We start from the raw sequence: 25,402 nt of genomic DNA on the forward strand, positions 1-25,402 counted from the left end.
ATCATCTCTCTACTCCAATATGCAATGTTCATCTCAGTACATGTCAAAGGACCCGCTGTGACTCTCCGGGTCAATATGGGTATAGGACTGACTCCACTTTTTATTATAGTCTCACCCTTGACATATGGTGTAAAAAGAATTATCAATAGGAGCCAGAGAGGAGGCTCAACAGGCGAAGGTGCTTGCACTGAGAAGCTTGTTGCCTGGGTTTGATCTCAGAGACATGGAGTGGGTAGCTGTTCCCGCTTTGACCTGGAAGTACTACCCCCAGTGAGGCTCCTGGTAACTGCCATGCCTACCTATGACTTGCCCCTGAGGCAGGGCCGAGATGAGAGCCCTTAAGACCTGAGATCCAGATGTGCCGGCTCTCTTGGTTCCTGGTGATCCCGGATGCTGGATGGTAGACCAAACAGAGTTCTCCAGAGAACCCTGCTGGACTGCACTTCACCTCTCCCCGATCCTGTAACCAATCCCTTTACTTGTTGTAAGTTACCCCAAAATAAACCTCCCTTTTAACTACGTGGAGTTGCCTTAATAAATCCCCCATTAGAGACACCTCCCAACAGTGGAGGGAGAGATCTACAAGTTGTCCTCTAACCCTCCCTACACATACTGTAAAAATTAGTAATAGTTATTATTTTCTGTGGGTGGGTAGGTTATTTAGCACATAAATTTTATCTTTTCAAACCTATTTTTTAAGAAACAGAGACTGATTATTCATGATGCATGGAGCAGAATACATGGGAACTGGCTGGCACACTCACTGTGAGCTTATCTGGTATCTGTGTGGTGCACTCATGTGTATGCACATATTCAGGCCAGAGGTAATGTTGGAGGTCTTCCTTTTGTCTCCACCTCATTTTATGAGACAAGGTCTCACATTTAAGGTAGAGCTCACTGCTTTGGTTAAGACTGGCTGGCCAGTAAGATCGCAGTCTCCATCCCAACCCCAGCCCCAGCCCTGGAGTTATAGATACATGCTGCCATGTCTAACTTTTATGTGGGTGCTGATGATCTCAATTCAGGTCCTCAGGTTTTGCAGCAAGCTTCACTCACTGAGCTCCTGATTTTTAATACATACAGAGGTCTATATGGAAATACAGATCTAGGTCCATGTATACATAACACACATAACATATTTCTTAGCTCTGTTGGACAAATGGGCCAAGAAACAGTAACAGCCTTGACAGAACTAAGCTACAACTAATGTCTACCATCTCAGTTGCTAAATACCATCACCACTCAAACCAAGGCTAATTCTTGAAGAAATAGCTAACTTCAGGAGAGAAAAAAAAAAAAATCACAAGATGTGCATGTTTTATACTAGAGAGCAGATCCTCAAAGAAAGATAAAGACATGTTAAAAGGACACAGGAACATAAATCAGCAGCACCTAATGACATGAACACCAGCAACATCTTAACCAGCTGACAAGTTATCAATAGCAGCATAGCAAATTAACATTGTTATTGGGAGTTGTGTGATGTCAATTTTGACACTGCTCTCAAAAATACATAAACCAGAGGTGGACAAGATGGCTCAGCAGGTAAAGGCGCTTGCTGCACAAGCCTAGTAACCTGAGTTCAATTCCAGAACCCACATACAGGTGGAAGGAGAGAGCCAACTCCACAAAGCTTGTTCTCTGACTTCCACATGTACACTGTGGGACACGCCGTCTCTGCCCCGCATCATTCACACACGCAGACAACACTAATAAATGTTTTCAAAAAAGCAGGAAGGACAGACAAACCCAAGCCGTCCAATGGTGACTCAGTGGGAAGCAAAGACCAGGCAGTGCAGATAACGGGCAGGGCTAAAGGAGGGTCAGATCCTGGAGTTTCTAAGTCATGCTAAGGAAAGAGCTCCAGCATTATCTACTTGGATAAAGGAGAGGAACTACCGAATCTTATGCAAGGACACACTTGATCTTCACCTTAAATCTCCAAAGGCAAAAAGCTGGGAGCACGGCTGAGAAACATGCATGCACGCTGCCGTCACAGCCTAGACAAGAATGACAAAAAGCTGAACACGAGAAGAGCAATCTGACGGAAAAAGGTGTACGCCAGAAATTCACATTTTGATTGTCAGCATCCTGGGTGTCTTAATGTTTTTGTTTTTTCACAGCACCTCTGAACAAACCCAAGCTTTAAAGGTAAGTAGTTAGGCCCGACAGCAGCTCACTATCAGGGCCTACCGCCTTAGCACATGCTGCGCACTGTACAACTAACCTCCACAATGCACGCAGACTGAACACTGCCACTTTCATTTCATCTCAGATGATGCTCATGGGACTGACTTTTTACTCACAGAAACCATGAGAAACAGTGTTAGGAAGAGAGGAGGTTGTTCAAAGACTCAAGAATGATCAAACTAAGCTGAGCGTAGTGACACATGTGTTTAATCCGAGACCTTGGGAGGCAGGCAGATCTCTGAATTCTAGGCCAACCTGGTCTACAAAGAGTTCCAAGACAGCAAGGGCTATACGGCTCCAAAAAACAAAACAAAACAAAACAAAACAAAAAAAAAAAAACTGAAACTGGAAACATCCAACGTCAAGTGTTTCAGTTAACGTTTGAGAATTTTACAGACAGATTTCTCGACGCCAAATGAAGGAACACTGTCTTAAAGCACATCATACAAAGATTTTAGCACACTCCACATTACACTGCAAGACGTTCAGATTGAAAGGAGATGGCTAAGCATACACAATGTCCTTCTCCTTTCCACTAGCGAGTGCTATACAGCAACCTAAAGCTGCTGCAGACTCTGTGCAGTTCTTGGTCTCGTTCTTCCTCTGACTTGGCCACTCTTTCTCACTACATGTAAGTCTAATAAAAGCAACCTACTCATTTTGCTGATGTCTGTACTTAAGGGGAAGTTTTAATGAAGTGAGGGAGAAAAATCTATTTTTGCTTTTTGTTTGTTTGTTTTTCAAGACAGAGTTTCTCTATGTAGCCCTGGTTGTCCTGGAATTCACTATGTAGACGAGGCTAGCCTCAAAGGAATGCACCACCACCACATGGCTGAGAGGAATAAACTTTGCAGATGGCTCAAATTAGATCTAAAGAACTCCTCAGGTGTCAGAGTTAGTCTCCCTCCCCTGTGTTAATACTATTTTGGACCAACTACAAGTGTTCTACACTTATGAGCATCTGTGACCCAATCTGTTCTTGAATCTTGCAGACTAGAGTTATTCACATAGGTCAGGCAAGAAAAGGCTAAGACGACTACATTCACTAAGTAACAACCCTGTTTCCGAGGAACACACTGTCAAGCTGGCACTAAATGTTAGCACCAGCAAAAACGTGGCAACACTTGGGTAAAGCCCCAGCACTTCAGAATGGCAGGTCCATACAGCATCTGGCCCTGGCACCTGGCCACATGCCATGAGTCATTTTCCTTTCCCGAGAACTACCACTAATCTGAAAACAGCCAATTTGAATAGGATGAACTGTAGGGAACAGTTTTCCTTGGCTGCTTTCTTTAGTGCCGTTCTCCACTATCTTTCTTAGCATTGATTTCAAATGGTTAATGTTAAGGGTCAATCTGCTTGCTTTGCAGGAAATGCTTCTCTTTGGTGTCCTGGAAAAGGCTTATCCTCCAGAGACAAGAGGTTCACAATGGGAGAGGCAGTAAATTCAGAGAAGTCTACCAACAACACAAGGAGGCACCAAGCACACATAGGAGAAATTCCTCCAGTAACTTTATTTTAACAGATGTAGAGCTACTTTACTGGGAGGCGAGAATAAAGCTTACAGGATGGGGAGGAACACTTCTAAAAGGCAACCAAAGACACTACTCACCAAGACACTTGAACGGAATGACGATGTGACTCTTGCACTGTTTTCTGTCCCTTCGGCACCAGCCATCAATACTGACTGGCTGGTTTGCTTCCATCACATTTGTGATCTGCAGCTCTGGATAGATCTGTTGAAGAACAACAACAACAATTGGTGGCACACACCTTTAGTCCCAGCACTCAGGAGGCAGAGCCAGGCAGAGCTCTGCAAGTTCGAGGCCAGCCTGGTCTACAGAGCGAGATCCAGGAAAGGCGCAAAGCTGCACAGAGAAACCCTGTCTTGAAAAACCAACCAACCAACCAACAAATAAACAAAGAAAAAAAAAAAAAAAAAACTACACTATTCTATGTTCTAACAACAAAAATAAAAAATACTCAACTATTAGTTTTCCTTTGTTGCTGTTTATTTATAACAGATTATTCAATTTCCTCTAGTCAAAAGGGTTTTTTTTTGAGACGCCATCAGCCTTAGCCAATTGGAGAACAGAATCATCTGACTTGAGTATTTTCTAACAGCATACCTTTTAAACTGATCATTGAACCTGCCTGTGACTTGTCAATCTTAGCCACATTTATCTGGATGGACATGGGGTCCCTTGGCACCAATGATGTGGTTGCTCCCTGAGCATTTCCACAGCATGTGCAGGTCCACAAACTTGCCAGCGTTGTTCTGCATGTGGAGGCTGCATCTGCTCCCTCCAGTTCCAGTAAGAGCAGGACAAAGGCTAGCTTTCTTTTGATATCTTGTATTTCTGACTCCTCCCATGGACTGCATTTAAAAAGGGAATCTGGACTGGGTGTGGTGATGCACGCCTTTAATTCCAGCACTAGAGAGGCAGAGGCAGGCGGATCTCTCTGAGTTCGAGGGCAGCCTGATCTACAAAGTAAGTTCCGGGACAGGCTCCAAAATCTCCACAGAGAAACCCTGCCTCAGAAAAAGGGGGGGGGGGGGGGCGGGCACGGGGGTAATCTGTATGTAAGGCAAACGCAGCAGGCTTTCAACCCAAAACAAATCTGACTGAGTATCAAGCTCACACACAGGATGTGTGTACACTCCTGAGCTCTTGAAGTGAAACATAGAGGCAAGTCTATAAAGTATCTGCTAATGGAATTAAAACCATACTTCACCCCTGGTCCTACATGTGAGGCTTCATAAGAAGTTAAACTCTCATTTTTTTGTTACTGAAGCAAAGGGTTAAGTTGACTCATAGCTAGAGGATCCTTCACAACACTGGCAGCTTTCTATGAACAAGCAAAAACCACAAATATACACGTGACATTTTGCTCTCTATCTTCCTAAAACAGAACTAGGTACCTACCAACCTTCCGCAAAGAACTGAGCTCACAACACAAATAAGCAAAACCTCAGCAATATCTAAATTCGGAAACGAAAGGGGGTGGAGCTCCAGTTCTTAGTACTTTGGTCTTGGGCAGGGGAACACATGCAACCCTGACCCAGAAAAAGCAGCGGGTGTTAACTTTCTGGCAACACTTACCTCCTGGCAGTACTGAAGAACTTCTTCCTTTGTTCCAAGGCAGCTCTTGGTACCTGTTGGGTCAGGCTCCCATTTCCCAGTCTGAATGTTCACATGCATGTTCAGCTTCCCACAAAACATCGCAATCTGAGGCTCAGCAACAGCAAAGCCCGTCCCAGCATTGGCTGCAAGAGCCTAGCAAAAGACAAACCGGAGGTTTCAGGGTTAGTCAAAAGGTATGCGGACAGGCACAGCCACTTCACAGTGAATACAGGATCAACATCTTACAGCTGAACTACTCAGTACAGTTCTGTTTGTTATGCTTCAAGATCTGAAAGCTGAAAAAGAACCGAAGGGTGGATGGAAGCTGCTGAAATATGAATCCTATGTGGTCTGGAAAAAAAAAAAAATCACCAAGATGGCTTAACAGGTAAAGGCACTTGTGAAGACCTGAGTTCGATCCCCAGGATGCATGTGGTGGAAGTAGAGAACTGACTCCTGCACATTGTTCTTAGGCCTCCATGTGTGTCAAGGCCCTTGCATCCACTCAAATGCCACCCACCTCTGGGGAGAAGGAAAAAACATACTAAAATAACTACCAAAAACTGCATAGACCTAAAGTCCTTTCAAGTTTCAAAGTTAAGCATTTCAAGACAAATAAAAGGAAACTCAATTTTGTATACATAGAAACCTACCCCTAAATATGAACAGGTTGTGCTGACTGACTCCTGGGATCCAGGCCAAGCTACTGTAAATTAGAGTATCTGAATATCAGGAAGGACGGCCAGTCTCTAACAGCACCTCTACTGGTCTGTTTCAAACTACAGTTGGTAGGAATAGGTATGGTTCAGTATCAACTTTTGTTTGTTACCTCTTTTTCAACGTGTCTTATAATCTCAGGTATTTACTTTTTCTTTCTGCCCTCTTTCAATCTAGGGTCTCAATCAAGCTGGGCGGTGGTGGCACATGCCTTTAATCCCAGCACTTGGGAGGCAGAGGCAGGGAGATCTCTGTGAGTTCAAGGCCACCCTGGGCTACAGAGTGAGTTCCAGGAAAGGTTCCAAAGCTACACAGAGAAACCCTGTCTCAAAAAAAAAAAAAAAAAAAAAAAAAAAATCTATCTAGGGTCTCACACACATGCTAGGCCTGCAGTCTGTCACTGAACTCTAGCCTTGCCCCTTCTAGACACTTTTTATTTTGAGACAAGGTTACTCAGGCTTGTCTTGAACTCTTCCTGCCTCAGCTTCCTGAGGGACTGAGATGGTAGGCCTGTGGTACTTTATATAAACTAATTCTTGTCCCAGGAAGTATGCCAGAATTTTAAAAGGATCTTTGTATATATATATGAAGTGAAAAGCTAATAGGAAATCAAACTCTACTACTGCCTACTTGTAAGACATTGAATATGACTGCTATCTGTTCTAATACAAGCTACCATTCCTTCACACACAAAACATGAAAACAGAAAGTAGTCAAAACTTCCAATAATTTATTTAATTCACTCATGCAACAACAACAAAAAAAAAAAACGTCATCAAGCAACTGTATTAACAACGTGCTAAAGGCTCAGTATACAAGCATGAGCAAAAATTCATGACCCCACTTCCTCAGTCCTCCATCTAGTGTCAAGTCAAAACTTACACCAAAAAAAAAGTGACTGGATTCACAGTCCTAGGAGGAAAAGAATACAGCCTGAGAAAACATTAAAAAGAACATGACCTCAGTTTGAGTAGAGAGCTAATAAAGGAAGCTTCCAGAGGAAAGTGAGGCTAGTGGGGAGGTGTGGATGCTACAAAGGAAGAACAGCCCTGCGGTAGAACCAGGTCTACATTGTCTGGCAGCAGGAGGATCTCAGCCTTCATTACTGGAAGTGCTGAGAGATTTTAAGCCAAAGCAAGACATGGTGATAGATTAGACATGGAGAATGAAGAAGAGGACATCAAGTTGGGTTATTTTCAGGATGCCCAGCATGCAAGGCTCCTCTCAAGCAATGTGTCCTTGAAGAACAACCGTGCATTTAGTGTTACAGTGGTCCTTTATCCATGGAGCTATGTCCCAGGAACCCCAGTGGATGCCTCAAACTATGGAGTACGCTGAATTGAGTATGCTTTTCCCATGTCATAATAAAGTTTAATGTATAAATTAAGCACAGCAAGAAAGAAATAAACACCAAAGGGCTGGAGAGATGGATCAACAGTTAAAAGGATCCGGGTTCAACTCCCAGCACCCACATAGAGGCTTACAAGCAGCTGTAACTCTGGTTCTAAAGAAATGGGCATTCTCTTCTGACCTCTGCATGCACTAAACATGTATACAGTGCACAGGTGTACATGCATGTAAAACCCCCATACACATAAAATTGACACTTCTCTAAAGGGGAGAAACAAATTCAAAACTGTTTCTTCAATCAACAAATGAACTAGAGTTATAAGATTAAAAATTCTTAATGTTTCAACTATGTATGATCTTGTATGAATACTTTAACATTGAAGGCAGCTACTGAACACATAGGATTCGGGGTACCATATCTAATCATTTGGAAGACTAGGATGATAGGGGATAGTATTTGACCCTTAAGTCCCCCAAATGAACATACATGAGAAAGTGTTGATTAGCTGTGTGTGCTCACTGAGCCATGACATTGAAACAGTCAATTCTAGCGCATTCATCAGCCAGGACTACGTTCCACATGTTACTCATTATGGTTGTTGGCTACAAGACCACAAGAGTTTCAACTGTATAAATGCTCAGTTAATGGGTCAACCACGGAGGTCAATACATCAGTGTAAGTGCATTTGATTTCTGCACTGAGATGGTCAGTGTTATCTTCCCTAAAGAGTCTAAGGTATCAGAGGTTAAAGCAACAGGGAGGAGAGCAAAACAGCCAGCTCCTCACATCAGTTACCACCAAGAAAGAGAGTTACTGGAATCAATCCAGACAGCTAATAGGATACAGTGATTCACTTCTGAGTTCAGAAAGATTAATCCTTGTGGTCATGAGAGACTCTCAAGACAGTATCCTCTGAAATATAAAAGGCCTCTGTGGGCCACATCTAAGAATCAACTAATCAAACATACCCCGACCTCACCTAGAATGTGACAGGGTCACCGTTCTATGATGTTTGTACTTCTTTACTTGGAAATGCTCTTATTTAATGTGCTCTCCATTTTCTTAAGCACCGACTGTGCCTTGATCCATTACTTCAACATATAAATCAATCTGCATCCTAATCTAACATGTTACAAATGGGACTTCACTGCCAAGTCAGCACTTCTGACATCCTGTGAACTTGGAATCCTCTATGAAAGAAAATTAATGCCCCACGTGTTGGCACTTAAGCCAGTCCCTGTGATCTATGCACACGGCAGCACTTTCAGGGCTCTGAAAACAAACTGCATCAATTGCTTTCCATCCAGTGCCTCACTTTACTTAATAATTCATCCTTAATAAGAAATGCCATTTTATTAATTTGGCTCAGAAAGGGTTCAGCTATCCAAGGAAAGGAATTCAACTTAGTAGAAGGTGCTCCTAATAATCTGAAGCAGCTTAAAGCATTTACAGTCAATGTACAAAATGTAAGTCTGAGCCTGCAACAAGTCTGTCCGTCCTTGATATCACTTCAAGAGCCCAACCCCTGGGTGGAGCTCATAAGCTAGCTGTCTTCCTTTTCAAAGCTGTTTGGGACCAACGCAGCAGCTCTCCTACCTCAAAGCTTGTGCCTGAACAATTACTGCTTTCCTCACTAAAGCCACTGCCCCCAAATCAAATCAGGCCCTACAGTTTGATTAAGAGCCTATGTACCATCTTCCCAAGGGCAGGGTTTTCTCCTACAGCTGTGGGAATGAGGATTCCTTAGATGGAAAGGTGCTGTTTACAGCCACACTCCACCTAGCTCAGCTCGCACGGTTCTGCTGCATCTAGCTAGGCTTCCAGGCTAGTGATAAGACACTCTTATTCAAATGTCCTTTCCGTTACACCTTAAAATCTTTAAAAAGAAAAATTGGGTAACAATCAAAATTTGAAGAGCCTATATCATTTTCACTCCTGTTCAAGTGTTGAATAAAATTTCATGATCCAGAGGCTGGAGAGATGGCTCAGTGGTCAAGAGTACTGGCTGCTCTTCCAGAACCCAGGTTCAATTCCCAGCACACATGTCAGTCACATCTGTTTGTAACTCCAGTTCCAAGACTTCTGACGCCCATGACATTCATGCAGGCAAAACACAAATGAACATAAAGTAAAAATTAAAAACAAAAAACAAAAACTTTGTGATCCACAAATTCTAACGACCACACCTTTAATCCCAGCACTCAGAAGGTAGAGGCAGGCTGATCTCTGAGTTCCAGGTCTACAGGGAGAGTTCCAGGATGGCCAGGAATACCCAGAAACCCTCTCTCAAAATATAACAATTTAAATCTATACCCACAAATTTTTCACCAAAGATTTCTTATCAAAAGAGAGAGCCAGGCGGTGGTGGCACATGCCTTTAATCCCAGCACTCGGGAGGCAGAGGCAGGCGGATCTCTGTGAGTTCGAGGCCAGCCTGGTCTACAGAGTGAGATCCAGGAAAGGCGCAAAGCTACACAGAGAAACCCTGTCTCAAAAAAACAAAAAAAAAAAAAAACAACAACAACAACAAAAGTGAAATACATTCTGTTCTTAGCACACTTCAAGATATTTGTTCTCAGGAGAAACAACATGAAGTTGGGTTGGGGGAGGGGGATCCGGAAGCAGCTGGGGAAAAGGATATTATCAAATTATAAGAAAAATTGAAAAACTGTGGAAGGATAAAGAGCTCTCACAAGCTCTGACTAACTACAAAAGCAAGGCAATCAGAGTGAGGACAATAAGAGGACACTAGTGTGAATGTCACCATCAACAAGACATTTAAGGAAACCGGTCAAGAAAAAAACTCCAAACGGTTACAAATCAGCAAAGACCAGGCACAAACAACGAATGAATGCAATGTGGGAGCTTGAGCAGGATCCTGGGACAGGAAAGGGACATCGGTCAGGGGAAAGCCGAGTAATCGTTTGCATAAGCTGTGCTAACACACGCCCCTGTGCGTGCTCTATGGGTTATGTAAGGTATTAATTCCACAGCCAGGCAGAAGAGAATTCAGCAGTATTGTCAACTTTTACTTAAGGCCAAAAACTCAATCAAAATAAAACTATTTGAGAGCTGGCTTAGCAAAATAGCACCTGCTCAGCATGCATGACAAGTGAGATAGAGCCCAGTACCACCAAAAAAGCAAGTGTTTTTGTTTTTAATCCTGATCAAACTGCCTGGATTCCACTTTGGAGGGCACAGCTTCAATTTTACAAATCCAATCTGTCAAAAAGAAGACAAGCTGGGTCTGGTGGCATGTACCTGTAGACCAGCTACTGGAAAGGTTGAGGTGGGAGGACTGTTTGAGCCCAGAAGTTTGAAGAAAGATTGGGCAACACAGCCAGGTTGTTTTCAGACACAATAGCTTGTACAAATAACCTCACTGTTATTAGAGCTTTAAATATTAAAGCAGAAATGAAGTATCATTTCCAAGATTAAAAATGGTTTAGACTGTCTCCAGGGCTTTATATAGGAACATGGTAATTTGTCCAACTGGATTATATTGGTAAAAATCCAGGCACCATAATCAAATAGAAGTCTTTTACTTTCCAGGAGATGGAAACTGAGTCTTTCAAAGAAAACTGTAGAAAATATACTGATGCTTAAAACTGGTTCCTGGTTCTGCCTAGTTGCTGTCGTAACACAGAAGTCTAAGAAACGTATTTCCAAGTGTATAGAGCCACTCAGGACCTGTCTTGGATAAACAGCCTTCTCACTGCGTTCTGCCTCAGAGGTATGCATGAGATGGTAGCTAAGAATGTGACAGTAAGTCCAGTTCCATCACCAACTACTTGTACTACCTCTGAAGGTTACCTAGCCTCCTAAGCCTACTTTTTCTATTAAAATGATAGACCAGGAGGGCTGGAGAGACGGCTCAATGGTCATGAGCACTGTTCTTCCAGAGGACCTGGGTTCAATTCCCCAGCACCCACATGGTGGCTCATGGCTGTGACTCCAGTTTCAGGAGATCTAATGCCCTCTTCTGGCCTCCACAGACACCATGCACATACATGGTGCACAGACATACATCCATACATATAAATTAAAAAATTAGAAAAAAGCTTTTAAAAGCTAAGCCAAGCATGATAATTTATACCTGTAGATCTAGCACTTGGGGCAGGAGGGGGTAGGGCTGAATGAAGAGGATTATTACAAGTTCAAGGCCACTGTGGACTGGCTACAGTGTGAGACTCTGTGGGGAAGGGTGTGAGCATGAGGATAGGAGTTGAACAGACTGCATGAGAAACATTACTCAACAGCAGGGGCTTGTACGCCAGTGGTGGTGAAGCAGACAGGAGGGTTCCCATCAAACTCAACTGTGAGCCCCAGGTTTTAGTGAGAGACGCTGTCTCCAAAAAGGGAGAGGCTGGTCAACTCCTGAGGAATGGCACCCAAGGGGAGGGAGCCTCTGGCCTCCATAAGAGTGCACATCCACACTCCTCTGCAAGCCTACTCCTGACCTCCACACACACATCATTTAAAAACAGCAACAAAAAACCATTTGTGAGATTACACGAGCTTATGTAAAACATTTACCAGAGAAACATAACAGATCTACAATAAATAATGATTTTAAAATAAAATTTAAAACAAAGTGCTTGAAATATTACTTATCACACAAAAGGAGTTTGAGTGCTGGTGGCCATTTTATCAGGATTTACATTTCTTCATCTGGAGAACAAGGCTACTAATAGACCTACTCCTCTCTGGCCCGTTGTGGGGATTAAATTAAGATAATGCACAGAAGCATTAGATGCAATGCCTGCTGCAGAACAAGCACCATTATCACTGTGCTCGCTCCTGAAGATTTAGTTCTCTCCTGCTGCAATTACACAGAACTGGGCTTCAATCAGAGGTACTCAAGTGAAGAATACATAAGGATCCCACATGATATCCATCCTTCCAAAGCACAGGCTGGCATGACACAGGTTTAAGAGACTGCACTTTTTTAAAAATGTTATTAAATTTGGAAATGGATTTAAAAAAAAACAAAGAAACAGGTTGCATTATTGCTCCATACTTTATTTTGTGGGAACTCGGTCATCAAATATTTATGTGAACAGCCCTGTCATTTTCAAAGGAAACTACCAGAACTGCTGGTTTCATGGCTCTGAACCTCTTTCCAGATGAATCAGAAGTGAGGTCAAGATGGACTTGCTGCTACGACCAAGGCACACCTGAGACTGGGCTATTACAGCGGCTGGCGGGATGGCTCAGCAGGCAAAGTGCTTGCCACAGACCAGATGATCTGAGTTCAATACCCAAAATTCATATAAAAGAAGAGATTTACTCCACAAAGCTGTCCTCTGACCTCCACAAAAGTACTATGGCCTCGCCTCCATACACACATACAAAATATTAACAACAGCACTCTAAGTTATTTCTTTATGGTTTTGTTTTGTTTACCTTCTTTGTGAGCTTCAAACATATACACGATGTATTTTGATCATATTCACCCCAAATTTGTTTTCTTGATATTATTCATCTACTTATTAGCTAGTTTATACTAGATGAGAAACCACAATTCAAAAGGTGAGCTTCTGTTCACTCAGTAACAGATAGAAGTCTACTTTCTCAAGGAATACCACTTAGAAACTCACTAAATCACACTTCCCTCTGACGACACAGCAGCCATTTACCAAACTCTGCATGTCAGCTAACAGCACAACTCAGGATGCCAAGGGGCTTCTGTATTAATATAATAGGATCTTAATCATGTGAACTCGGGCTTCATCTACTAGCTCTTGGGCATTAGCATTACTTAGGTTGTTACTAAGAGCTGTGTGTGCAAGGTTAGAGAAAATGTACAGGAATGGATTTACTTAAATCTTAATGGGGAGAAAAGATTTCAAGTAACAAACACCCAGGATATGCTATGGATTAAATTTTCATAATGAAATACGTTCAATCTAAATTATTCTTAGTGAGTCACATAATAGAAATGATGGAGTATTTTCTACAGAATACCCAAACACAAGCCTGGCAATCCTCTTACATTATAAGCAGCCTCTGGCTGATCCTCTAGGATGTTTTGTTTTTATATGAATCAAATCACCATCAATCAAGTAATTCTAAGTTCTTATAAATTGTATTTCTTAAAATATTCCACTTAACAGATTTCACTAAAATGAGTATTTAGCTTGGAGATGTTACCAAGGTTGAGAAACTATCCAACATTCAGTTTTAGCTAAAACATATGTAACTACACAGTGTCAAGCCTTCAAATATGGATAGACAATGTGTCAGAGACTTGAAACTGATTCTACACTGACTCACTTTCCCTTTAATATAGCTGGGAAAAGGGAAGAAAACTAATCCATCTAAATGGAAACACTGATGATTTCATATACAGGATTATTGGGGGGTGGGGAGCTCGAGACAGGGTTTCTCTGTGTTGCCCTGGCTGTCCTGGAACTTGCTCTGTAGACTAGGTTGGCCTTGAATTCACAGATGTCTGTCTGCTTCTGCCTCCCAAGTGCTTGGATTAAAAGCATGTGCCACCACCATCACGTTACAGGATCATTTTTTATTATTTATTTTCATGTGTATGAGTCTTTTGCTTGCTTGTATGTCTGTGCACCATGACATACACTGCCTGCACAGGCCAGAAAAGGGTGTTAGATCCCTTTTGGAACTGACATGGAACTGGAGTTAAAGACTGTTTTCAGCTGCCACATGGGTACTGAGAATTGTCTTCTGCAAGAGAAGCCATCTTTCCAGTCCCTAGGATCATTTTACTGATGTTTTAAAGCAGATGTTCCCCCAGACACCTTCTAGAGAGCTAATAAGGTTCACAACAGGTGTTTGGTGACACCCTGAAAAGTGAGAAATATAGAGTAGTTGTGTAGCTAAGTGGAAGGATGCGTGCCTAGACTGCATGAGGTTCTGGGTTCAAACCTCAGCCCTGCACCATAACAAAAAGCTGGAGATAGTGGGGGTGAACACAACATCGGGTACTAGTGTATGCACACAGTATGTAAGGACAGATTCACTGTCCTCTTTTGAGACCCAGTGTCTTGAATTCCAAGATACCTTCCTTCTTTTCATCTTTTGTTATTAAAGTCATAAAATGACAGCAATGATAAAGTCATAAAATGATAAGCAAGTAGGCTTTCTTTAAAAAATATATTCTTTTTACAATGTGAAGTAATTGCAATCTTATCTACCCCAAACTTCCTTGTTGGGCTCGTGAGAGCTCAGGGATAAGGTCATTTGCTGTGAAGCAGAATTTGGCCCCTGTGGTCCACGTGATCAAAAGATAGAACAGACTCTCTCAGGATGTCTCTGGTTGCCACATGCACACTGCTGGCCACAAAATAAATACTTTTTAAAAAACATTAAAAAGGAAAAAAAAAAAAAAAAAACTACTGGCAGCCACAGACTAGCTCTTTATTTCCAAGAGTCTATGATGCAGTGAGTCACCTGTATTTTTCTTTATAACTAAAAAAAAATAATAAATAAAAAAAATGACTAAATGGTTTTCATAGGACAGGAAGAAATTTAAGAAAGAAAAGAAATGTTTAAATAGTTCTGATAAGTATTTTCCTAAGTACAATCAATATAATATATCAATCTTGATTAAAAAAATTTAAGTTAATATCCATCAAAACTGTGAGAATAAGAAAAATATGAAATTGCTCCACCCTCTTCAAGTTCAAACCAAGTCAAAAGACATCTTTCTTATGGTTTATGTAGCGTTTAAATTTAAAAGTAAATAGACTGCACTATCAGCATGCACCAGATCTGCTCTCAAACAATAATTCTTCCTGCCTTGGACCAACGCCCATGTGCATTACTGTAATTATCAGCAATTAAAAAAATAAAGTAATAAAGCTAATACACTCCAAAAGTCAGTATGTTTACTGCTTGCCCAATGGGCCATTAATTAGCCTTTCTTGATACAAGCCACCCTAACTACCAAGCAAATACCTCAAGGGGAGCAGGAAAGGTTACACTCAAGAAGAGAAAGGAGTAAGTAAGGGTGAGACACAGTGAACAGCCCACTCTGCACAAAGTGCAACAGCACTCTAGTTCTGCTAGTCAGGTGGCCACCAGGGTGCTGGGTCAGCCTTTGCCCTCCAGGATCCTGTCTCCACCCAACTCTGGCTCCCAGAAACAGTAGTTTGTTCCAAAAGATCAACAACATGGCTAGTATGGCCTACAAGACCCACAGTGGAATAGTCCCTGATTGAGTCCATCTTCCCACACATTCCAGACCACCCTCACTGTTAGGCCGAGCCACGGTGCCTCATCCCAAGTCTTCCCTTTCCTGGCCTTCCCAAAGCAGCTGTGCTCTCCCCTTTCAGGAGTCTCTCCGTGGACATCCTCAGAGGCTGCCTGACAGTCCTGGCCAAGTAAAGGTTCCTCCCCAGCGTGCTGATGTGCTTGCCATGTCCATCTCACAGAGCCAGAACTGAAGTCACTTTTTCTAACCTCTATCTAGTAATAGTATCTAGAATATAGCAAGTAATCAATTATTCCCAGAGGAGAATCAGGCTCTAAATCCTGAGCCCTTGGATTTTGTTTCTGTATTTCCCTAAAGTACAGTCAACAGTGATTTCGAAGTCAAAACAGCATTAGCTTGTGTATCAGCTTATCAACAAACAAGAACGATGTGCTGAAGAGATGGCAAAGGGTACTTGCTGCTCATGCAGAGTTCTAGCACCTGCAGCAGGTAACTCACAACCACCTCAACTCCATCTCCAGAGGATCAGATACCCTCTTCTTGCCTCCACAGGCACATGTGTGTATGTGACATAAACTCAGACATACATACGTACACATTTGTTTTAAAAAAAAATCTTTTTAAAAGACACTAAGCAAAAATAAATGGCTAAATAAATAAAAAGGAAATCTATGCAGAACGGCAAGCTTCAATTTTAAAAGGCATAATCTTTTCCATGATACATGGTTTGAAAAGCTACACAATACAAGGCAGGAACAATCTACTAGACATATACTAACTCAGCCCAACATGAGCACAACACTCAGAGGTACTTCAAGGCTGCCGGCCACTCAAATCTGTTCACCTCCTCTTTTCTTAACACATCCTTCTGAGACCAGACATAAGCGTTGTGTTTTGTAATTTGAAAATGTCATGTTTCATTTGTGGGACAGGGCGTTTGTGCCATGACACACACATGTAGAAGTCAGAGGACAACTCACAGAAGTCAGCTCTTAAGTCACGGTGGAGGGATTGAAGCTGGGTTGTCAGGCTTGGCCCTAAGCACTTCCTTTACCCACTGAGTCATCTCCCTGGCTCTACATTTTAAAAGTTTTTAACTCTCAAGCCATCACACGATCTTAAAGCATCTACTCCCTTGCCCTGTTGGTTGGTTAAAGCAGTACTCCTCCATAACATACATGTGGGTTACAATTTCTTTCTTTACGACTTATGTTTATTCTACTTTGCCTGCACGTACTTCTGTGTAGCACATGAGTGTCTGGTACCCACAGAGAGGAGAACAAGGTGTCGGATCGCCTGAACCAGAATTAGAGATGACTGTAAGCCACCATATGGGTACTGGGAATTGAACCTGGGTGTGCTCAAGACATCAGTGATCTTAACTGCTGAGCCATTTCTCCAGCCTGTACTTAGGTATCTGTTCTCCCTGGATGTCTTAGCTAGTGTTCTATCTATTGCTGTGAAGAGACACCACTACCAAGGCAACTCTTATAAAACGGCACATTTAATTTGGGGTTCACTTATAGTTTCAGAGGCTTAATCTATTATCATCATGGCAGGGAGCATGGCAGTACACAGGCAGACAAGGTGCTGGAGAGGTAACTGAGAGTTCTACATCCTGATCTGCTCACAGACAGCAGAAGAGGGAAAACTGGGCCTGGCATGGGCTTTTAAAACCTGAAAGTCCACCTCCAGTGACACACGTCCTCCAACAAGGCCACACCTCCTAATCCTTCTCAAATAGTGCCTCCCTAAAGACAGAGCATTCAAACTCATGAGCCTGTGGGGGCCATTCTCATACACAGCACCACATTAGAGTTACCAACTGTGTCTTTCCTTTTACCTGCTTGGTGCCCCACACACGGACCTGACACTGCCAGAAAGGTCCACAAACACCCTGCAGTGCACACACTGAGGGCTGCTGCTTTCGCTGCTTTCTTTCCTGAAGCCAACACCACCCCCACTCTCCACCTCCGTCCTCCATCTGGACCCTCTGTTCTCTAGGCCTGAGGTCATCAGTCCTGAGAGTCCTTCCTCTTTCCTCTGGTTTCCTCACTATTTTTGTCTTTCTTGACTGATTTCCGTTTTAGGAGCTCACAGCTTCCTCAGAAAACACCTAAAAATAGAAAATTTCAAACATAACAGATCTCAAAAGGGCTTTTATATTATGCACACACTTTATGGGTAATGTACGAAGTACTAAATTGTGGCTGGAAATCACATTTTCCCTCAGAATTTGAGGTCTTCCCATACTGCTGCTGATAAACCAGGAGCCCATCTGACCTTCTGTGCAGGCCTGTTTTCCCTGTCTTCCCGATATTTAGCACTGTTAAACCTCAACCTAGTGTGCCTGCTGTGGCTTCTGTGGCCGTCACCAGACCTGGTTCTCAGTGGGCCGTGCAATTTCCCACATGCAGTCTGCTGTCTCCAGTCCTTAAGAGTTCCCAGACCAAGCCTCCAGTTTGTTTTGTCCCCTCTTCTTCCAGTTCATTCCTACTGAATTTTTTCTCAGTGGTATTAGAGGCCCTAGGTTCCATCCTCAGCATCACAAAAAGTAGAAATAAAGAAGTACCGGTAACTCATTTCTAATTTTTCCAGTTGAAATTGGCACTAATGTTCGATGATGGATGCCTCATTGGTACATTTTCTAAGACAGGTCCAGTGTCTTCACCACATTCATCATATACACAAATTCACAACGGCTCTGCTTGGTGAGGAGCTTATCAGGCTTGAGCCCATGCTTTATATTCAATCTTTTAAGATCAATACTACAGATATTTTAATCTGTCCTGAGTATCATTTCCAGTGCTTTAAAAAACACTGAACACCATTCAGTTTCTATGACTTTTGTCAATTCACAAGATTAATCGTTCAAAATAATCACAGCAGGATGTGTATTAATGCAGATCCCGAGGAAGTTAGCAAAGCCTCAAAACACCATTTCTCTACTAGTTTCTGTAAAAGACGGGGGAAGATTTGTTCTAGTTTCCTTCAGTTATGATTAACAGCACTCTGACCAAAAGCAGCTTAGGGGAGGAGAGGACTTATCTGGCTTACAATTCCAGATCACAGTCCAGCACTGAGGGAAATCAAGGCAGGGGTTTGAGGCAAGCACCTGGAAGCAGATCTGCTTGCTATTTCATGCAGAATTAGCTATGACCTCTGAACTCACTCACAGCCTAGGGAGTACAGTAAGAAACCATGATCACTCACAGGAACATGCCTGACTAGCTTTCTTACAAAGCCAGGACCAGCTGCCTGGCTAGCCCTCCCACATCCATTAACAATCACGACAATCCCCCACAAACCTGCCCACAAGGCAATCTGATCTGGGTAATCCCTCAACAGACTCCCTTCTCAGGTGACAGTGGGCTGTGTTAAATTCACAGTTAGAGCTAACTAGGACGAGGTTGCTCTAAAGAAAAAACATGCAAGGTTAAGCAGAAACAGTGGTGGGAAGGGGATAAAGAAGTCACCAAAGGCTCTGCTATAAATTATGGCTCAGGTAGAGCCCATGCCTAGCTCTACCAATTCAGTGCACTGCAGAATGAGAAAAATTACCAGCAGCTCATTACTGAAGTTTCATTTTCCATGGTTTCCATTATCTACAGAGAACTGTGGGCTAAAAATATTAAAAGAGAAATTCTGGAAATAAACAATTCATAAGTTCTAAATTGCTTACCATTCTGAGTTACAAAATGAACTCTGTCCCACCTAGAGCACAAACCATTCCCTTGTCCTATGTTGCTACCCACCTAAGTCATTTAGTAGCTGTCTCAGCAAACTGTTCCAGCAACACAGCATGTGTGTTCAAGTAACCTTCACTCCACCTAATACAAAAGCGGTCATGGTGGCACCTCAAGCCTGCTTGTTCTTGCTTCCTCCCTCCGTTCACTCACGTTTTTGGTATAGATTAAACCTAGGACCTTGTGCATGCATGCACACCATAAAATGCTTCTTTCACATACCATATTACACTAACACAAGGGGCAAGTCCAGTTCACAAGATACGTTTATGCTATCTTAATCACAGTACTGTTAAAACTGTCCTTGCTTATTACTTACTAGTATAGCTTACTGTGCCTAATTTATGAATTAAGCTTTATCACAGGCACACACATACAGGAAAAAACAGCAGATATAGAAGAGTTCAGGGTTCTGCGGGTTCAGAAATCCACTGCACATTTTGGAACAGACCTCTCACAGGTGAAGGGGACCATGAGATCATGTCTAAACCAACTCTTCCTCTTTCCTTTTTAACAAGGGTTGAAAAGTCAAATGCCTATCCGTACAAACAGAAAACAGGATAGGTGGACCACAGCATTTCTTCCCGGACTAAAAGAAGCCTGTTTCGACTTGGCTCCTGCTGTCAGATAGCCTCGTTTCTTCAAAACCTGGCAAGAATTTTTTGCATTGAAACGCCTATTACTTGAAAATAGAAATTTACATTTAAGTCTAACATGGCGAGGGCAAAATAAAACAGGGACAGGCCACACACTGTTTGTAGGCTGCATTCCCCCCCCCTTTTTCTTTTTTCTTTTTTTAAACCTAAATTTAACATACTAGGCTTTGGAGTAAAGAGGACTGACAATCTAAAAGGACAAAATTTAGCAAACCCAAAAGGCAAAGTATAAATTAAAATTTGAATGATCCTGTCAATTACAAAATTATTATAATGATTAACTTTAAAGACCTTAGCATTTGGGCAAACGATGTAACTCAATAGCAGTGGGTATGCTTAGAATGCACAAGGCCCTAGATTCATTCTCAAGACTGAAAGATAATTTTGGCATTTGCTGATGGGAAGACTTAATATTGTTAAAATAACACTACTACCCAAAGCAATCTACAGACTCAGTGCAATCAGAGCTTTTTGAGGAAATAGAAAGGCCACCATAAAGGTCATTATGGGATCTCAGAATTTTGAAAAGGAGCAGTTCAGGAGTAAACCGTATATATGGCCAAGTGATTTCTGACAAGGATGTCAAGACCATGTAACAGGCAAAGGATAGCTCCTTGAAAACCAATGGTCCAACTAGACAGCAACCTCTAAGAATGAAGCTGGATCCCTACCTTAAATTCTGTACAAAATGGAGGGCCTAGGGGGCTGAATCCGTGGTAAGGGCACTCACTGTGAAAGCAAAAGGACTTGCAATCTCACCCCCAGCTTCCACACAGAACCTAGGGCACAGATGAGGCAGGCGGATCTCAGGAGTTTGCCAGACAGCCAGTTCAGCTGAAACACTGAGCCTCAGACTCAGAGGGACCCTGTCTCAGAGGAAGGGACTATATGTCCTTTGGTTTCTTCAGGCACACATGTACACACATTCTCACACAAATTAACTCAAAACTATGGAACACCTAAACTTTAAACTACAGCTCTCAGAAATCTTAAGGGGAAAGCTCCATGACAATAATTTCTCAGATATGACATTAAAATAGGTAACTATAGAGAAGAAATGGAAGATTTTCACTTAAATTAAAAAACTTTGTACATCAAAGGGCATTATCAAGAGTGAAAAGACATGGGACAGAGTATTTGCAAATCACTGCTCTGATCCATATCCACAAAAATAAAAGGAACTCCTGCAATTCAACAGCATCAAACTGTCTAGTTTGAAAACAAACATTTTGAAAAGACATTTCTTCAAAGAAAAGCCCACATGAAAGGACAATTTGGCACCACTAGTTATCAGACCAATAAACACAAACCCACCACAGCAAGATGCTGCTCCAGTTAGAATGCCTGTTATTGAAAATTAGTAACTGTGAGGGGAAAGAATTATTGTCAAGGATATGGAAAGCCTGGAACCCTTGCCCACTGCTAATGGGAATGTGAAATGTACAGTCACTGTCTAAAACAGTTTGGCAGTTTCTCAAAAATGCAAACACAGAACTGTCAAAGCCCAGCAATCTCACATAGGGCTACTTAGCCCATGGACCTACAGCATGATATGGACACTGCTCACTGAAGCACCAACATGCAAGACAGGGTACCCCACTAGCCTAGCACCCACAAGGCCCTTTTTCAATGCCCAGCAAGAAAAGCAAACAAGAGATAATTAAAACTTCAGGCCTGTAATCCCAGAACTAGGTGGCAGGAGAATCAGGGGTCAAACAGTAAAAAGGGGAGGGGGAGTAAATGAGAAGGGAGGGAGGGAGAGAGGGAACCCTGGCTTTGTAACAACACTGATGAGCAGGGAAGACATTGTTGCATAAAATAAACCAGTCAGAGGGCAAAAACTGAATGATCCAACTAGAATATGTCATCTGAAATAGTATAATTCATAGAAACAGATCAGAATTGTGATAACCAGAGGCTGAGGGAGGGAGAAAAAGTTACTATTCAACAGGTTCAAGTTTCTTTATAGACTACCCATAAGTTCCAGAGATCCACTATACAACCCTGTCCAATATTTAACAGTGTATTGTGTACTTAAAATCTTAAGGGGGTGGGCAAGAGAGTATGGTAGGCAAAGTGAATATTGCACAAGAATACAGACCTGAGTTTGATCCCCAGAACCCACATAAAAAATGCCAGGTCCAGTACCGTCCATTACAAATCCCACACACAGGTGTGGGGACAGCAGATCCCTCGAGCTCACCGGACAGCCCACTTCTCCTACCTGGCATGCCAATGAGACCCTGACTCAAAAAACAAGGTGGAAGGTGCCTGAGGAACAAGGCTAACGATCTCACACGTGTACTCAGACATGCGTGCATCAACATATGAATCTACATCCATAGATCTCACATTAAATGTTACCAACAACAAAAAGTTTACTTTCAAAATGATAAATTCTCTATTACATATATCGTACTACAAACTCAAAAAGACGTGGATTTTGAATTGTGTGATTTAGAGAATTTTTGCATCTTTTGGCTGACATGTAAACTATTACGAAATCAGTAAAGAAAGGGGGATAAGATAGAGTAAAATACCCTATATTAAAACACTGATGAAGCACTGACTCTCATTTTGCCCACAGAAGTGTATTTTTCACTCGTCTCAGGAACTATAGTGCCTTCAGCTACACTGTCACAATACCTTACACAGCAGTTCAACTCACGTTCACTAGCAATGATTAACTATGCAGAACTTCAAATGAACCGATCACCATGCCAACACCTTCAAGTTTTGCAGTTATAGCCTGAAGTGATTTAAAAGAAGTTGAAACGTATCTTTTATTTTGTGTGTGCCTGCTTCTCAGTATGTGCACCATGGGTGCAGATGCCTTCAGAGACTACAGGAGGGTGTCAAACCCCCGGGAACTGGAGTTGCAAGTGTTTGTGAGCACTCCCAATGTGAGTGCTGGGACTGGAACTCGGGTCTTCTGCTAAGTGCTCTTAACCACTGTGTCATCTCTCCAGCCCTCCAGACAGTCTTTTAAATATCAATTTAGGCTATAGCTTAAAGAATTTTAAAACTCCACTACATGCTATTTTTATTAGAGAAATATAAAAACATGTAAGATGGAGAAATGGGTCAGTAACTGAGAGTACTTGCTGCACAATCACGAAGACTGGTTTAGATCCCCAGAAGACACGAAGCGAGCATAGAGCAGCTACCTGCAATCTAATTGTCAGGAGAAAGGGGGTGGTCCTTGAAGCTCACTGGCCAACCGATCTAGCTGAATTTGAGAGCCCCAGGCTCAGTAAGAGACCCTGTCTCAAAAATACGGTGATGAGTGACTGAGGACGACATCAACTGGTCCCCACCCCCACCCCACACACCCCAACACAAATAAAACAAAACACTACATGGTCAAATTACAAAGATATGCATATCATTTAAGTCTTCTGCCATTAGCATGCTGGTAGTTTACAAATCTCAATTACTTCCAGTGGGTTTTTTTTTTTTGGGGGGGGGGGATCATGCTTGAAAACTTATTTACAGTTTAAGATATCCCTATATAATGTGCCCATTAAACGTAATCACCAAAATTCAAAAGATTTCCATCTAGAAAGCACCAAAAAAGCAACAATCTATCAAACAAAGTGCTTTTTATTGGTATTAAAAAAAAAAAAAGCACCTTTGCCTGTCATTTTCTCACACACTCTTAAGATGTGTGCAAAATACATCAAAATATTCAAACAATGGTTCCAATATCGCCACTAACAGCCAACTACTGGACGGCGGCAAGGCCTTCTCTAAAACTGCACTCAACCTATTTTGGCAACAGTGCATGCACCTGAATCCAAACAGAGGGTATGAAAGGCTACTTCAGAGGGTGAGTACTGTCCACTTAAAATTTCAGCAAGTCCAAAATTCTCAGACCATGAGGGTGAGTCAATTAAAAGTAATCCCAAACCATGAGGACAATTCAATTGAAAGTGATGCTTTAAAATAGTTAATGCCCTGCAAAGTTATTAATATGGTAACTGGAAAAAATGGGTTGCAAACATATAAGGGGACTCTACTATTTGAGAAATAAAGATGGACAGAAAAACAAAATAGGTGTTTATCTGGATGGCAAATCCCTTTTTTTGTTTTGTTCTACTTACCAGTATTTAAATTGCTTACAGTGACTATATAGTTCTTCCTTAATGGAATTTATAGCAAGTCACCACAAAAATCATTTGTGAGAATCTATTTTTTAAAATTTTTCATGTGTGACAGGTATGTGTACACCCAAACACCATGAAGCAAGCTTAAGCATGCTAAGCACACACTTAAGCTCATGCTAAGCACTGAGCTACAGTGATCTAGTCCCTTCAAGGTGTTTATAATAACACATTTTAAGAAGCAAGTATAGCCGGGCGGTGGTGGCGCACGCCTTTAATCCCAGCACTCGGGAGGCAGAACCAGGTGGATCTCTGTGAGTTCGAGGCCAGCCTGGGCTACCAAGTGAGTTCCAGGAGAGGCGCAAAGCTACACAGAGAAACCCTGTCTCAAAAAACCAAAAAAAAAAAAAAAAAAAAAAAAAAAAGCAAGTATAATCTACTGAGATACTTCACTCATGTTCAAGTAGTATTGTACAACTACTGGAAACCTGATTCCCAACATGCTAGCGGATTTGGTGAGTAAGAAATACAAGAAAACTGTCTCTTCCCTTCACTTTGTATGACTAATGATTGCCTAATGATGAGTGCCTAATGGGTAGGCTTCTCCAAATGTCTTGGTACACACTCATCTGAGATACACTTCCTCAAGGATCATCTGTCTTCCTGTCAGCACAACTTATACAGCACGTTCACACTCACTCATCTGGACTGGTTAAGTTACTATTCAGACATCTGTAAAATAGATAATCATAACTCCTGTCTTAAAACGGTTGTCCTGAAACTCCAGTGGACACACAAAAAAAAAAAAAAACACCAGACATTGTAACTGCTCCAATCAACACAAGACTGTGCTTATCAATTCTTCTTTCTTAATTACTTAAAGATCCACAGGAGTACCAGCCCCAACACACATACACCATAATTTCAGACAGACTGTCCAAGGCATCAAAACATGTTCAAAGACAAAACACAATATTGAGAATTTCAACTGTGTACTGGCTGGTTTTGTGTGTTAACTTGACACAAGCTAGAGTCATCAGAGGAAGGAGTCTCTCAGTTGAGGAAATGCCCCATGAGATCCAGCTCTAAGGCATTTTCTCAACCAGTGATCAGTGAGACAGAGCCCAGCCCATGGTGGGTGGTGCCATCCCTGTTTGTGGTCCTGGGTTCTATAAAGTGGGCTGAGTGAGCCATGGGGAGCCAGCCAGTGGGCAACTCCCTCCTTCAACAATGAGCAGCAATATGGAAGTGTAAGCCAAATAAACCCTTTTCTCCCCAATTTGCTTTTTAGTCATGGTGCTTCATCTCAGCAATAGAAACTCTAAGACA

General features: G+C 42.1%; 1 protein-coding gene and 1 pseudogene across 4 annotated transcripts in view; both read right to left on the reverse strand.

Moving 5' to 3' along the window:
• The window catches only part of Aplp2 (amyloid beta precursor like protein 2), a 74,646-nt gene that overhangs the window by 33,602 nt on the left and 15,642 nt on the right, over nt 1–25,402 (reverse strand). For all 4 annotated transcript variants that reach the window (XM_059267562.1, XM_059267560.1, XM_059267563.1 and 1 more), the window contains exons 2-3: nt 5,295–5,468; nt 3,803–3,926 (exon numbers count right to left, since the gene is read on the reverse strand). In XM_059267562.1, coding sequence (XP_059123545.1) covers nt 3,803–3,926; nt 5,295–5,468 — 298 coding nt within the window. The remainder of the gene's footprint in view (nt 1–3,802; nt 3,927–5,294; nt 5,469–25,402) is intronic.
• LOC131914585 (small ribosomal subunit protein eS21-like) lies at nt 4,230–4,474 on the reverse strand (annotated as a pseudogene).

This window comes from Peromyscus eremicus, chromosome 7 (assembly GCF_949786415.1).
Source record: "Peromyscus eremicus chromosome 7, PerEre_H2_v1, whole genome shotgun sequence".
In the NCBI taxonomy this organism is placed as follows: domain Eukaryota; kingdom Metazoa; phylum Chordata; class Mammalia; order Rodentia; family Cricetidae; genus Peromyscus; species Peromyscus eremicus.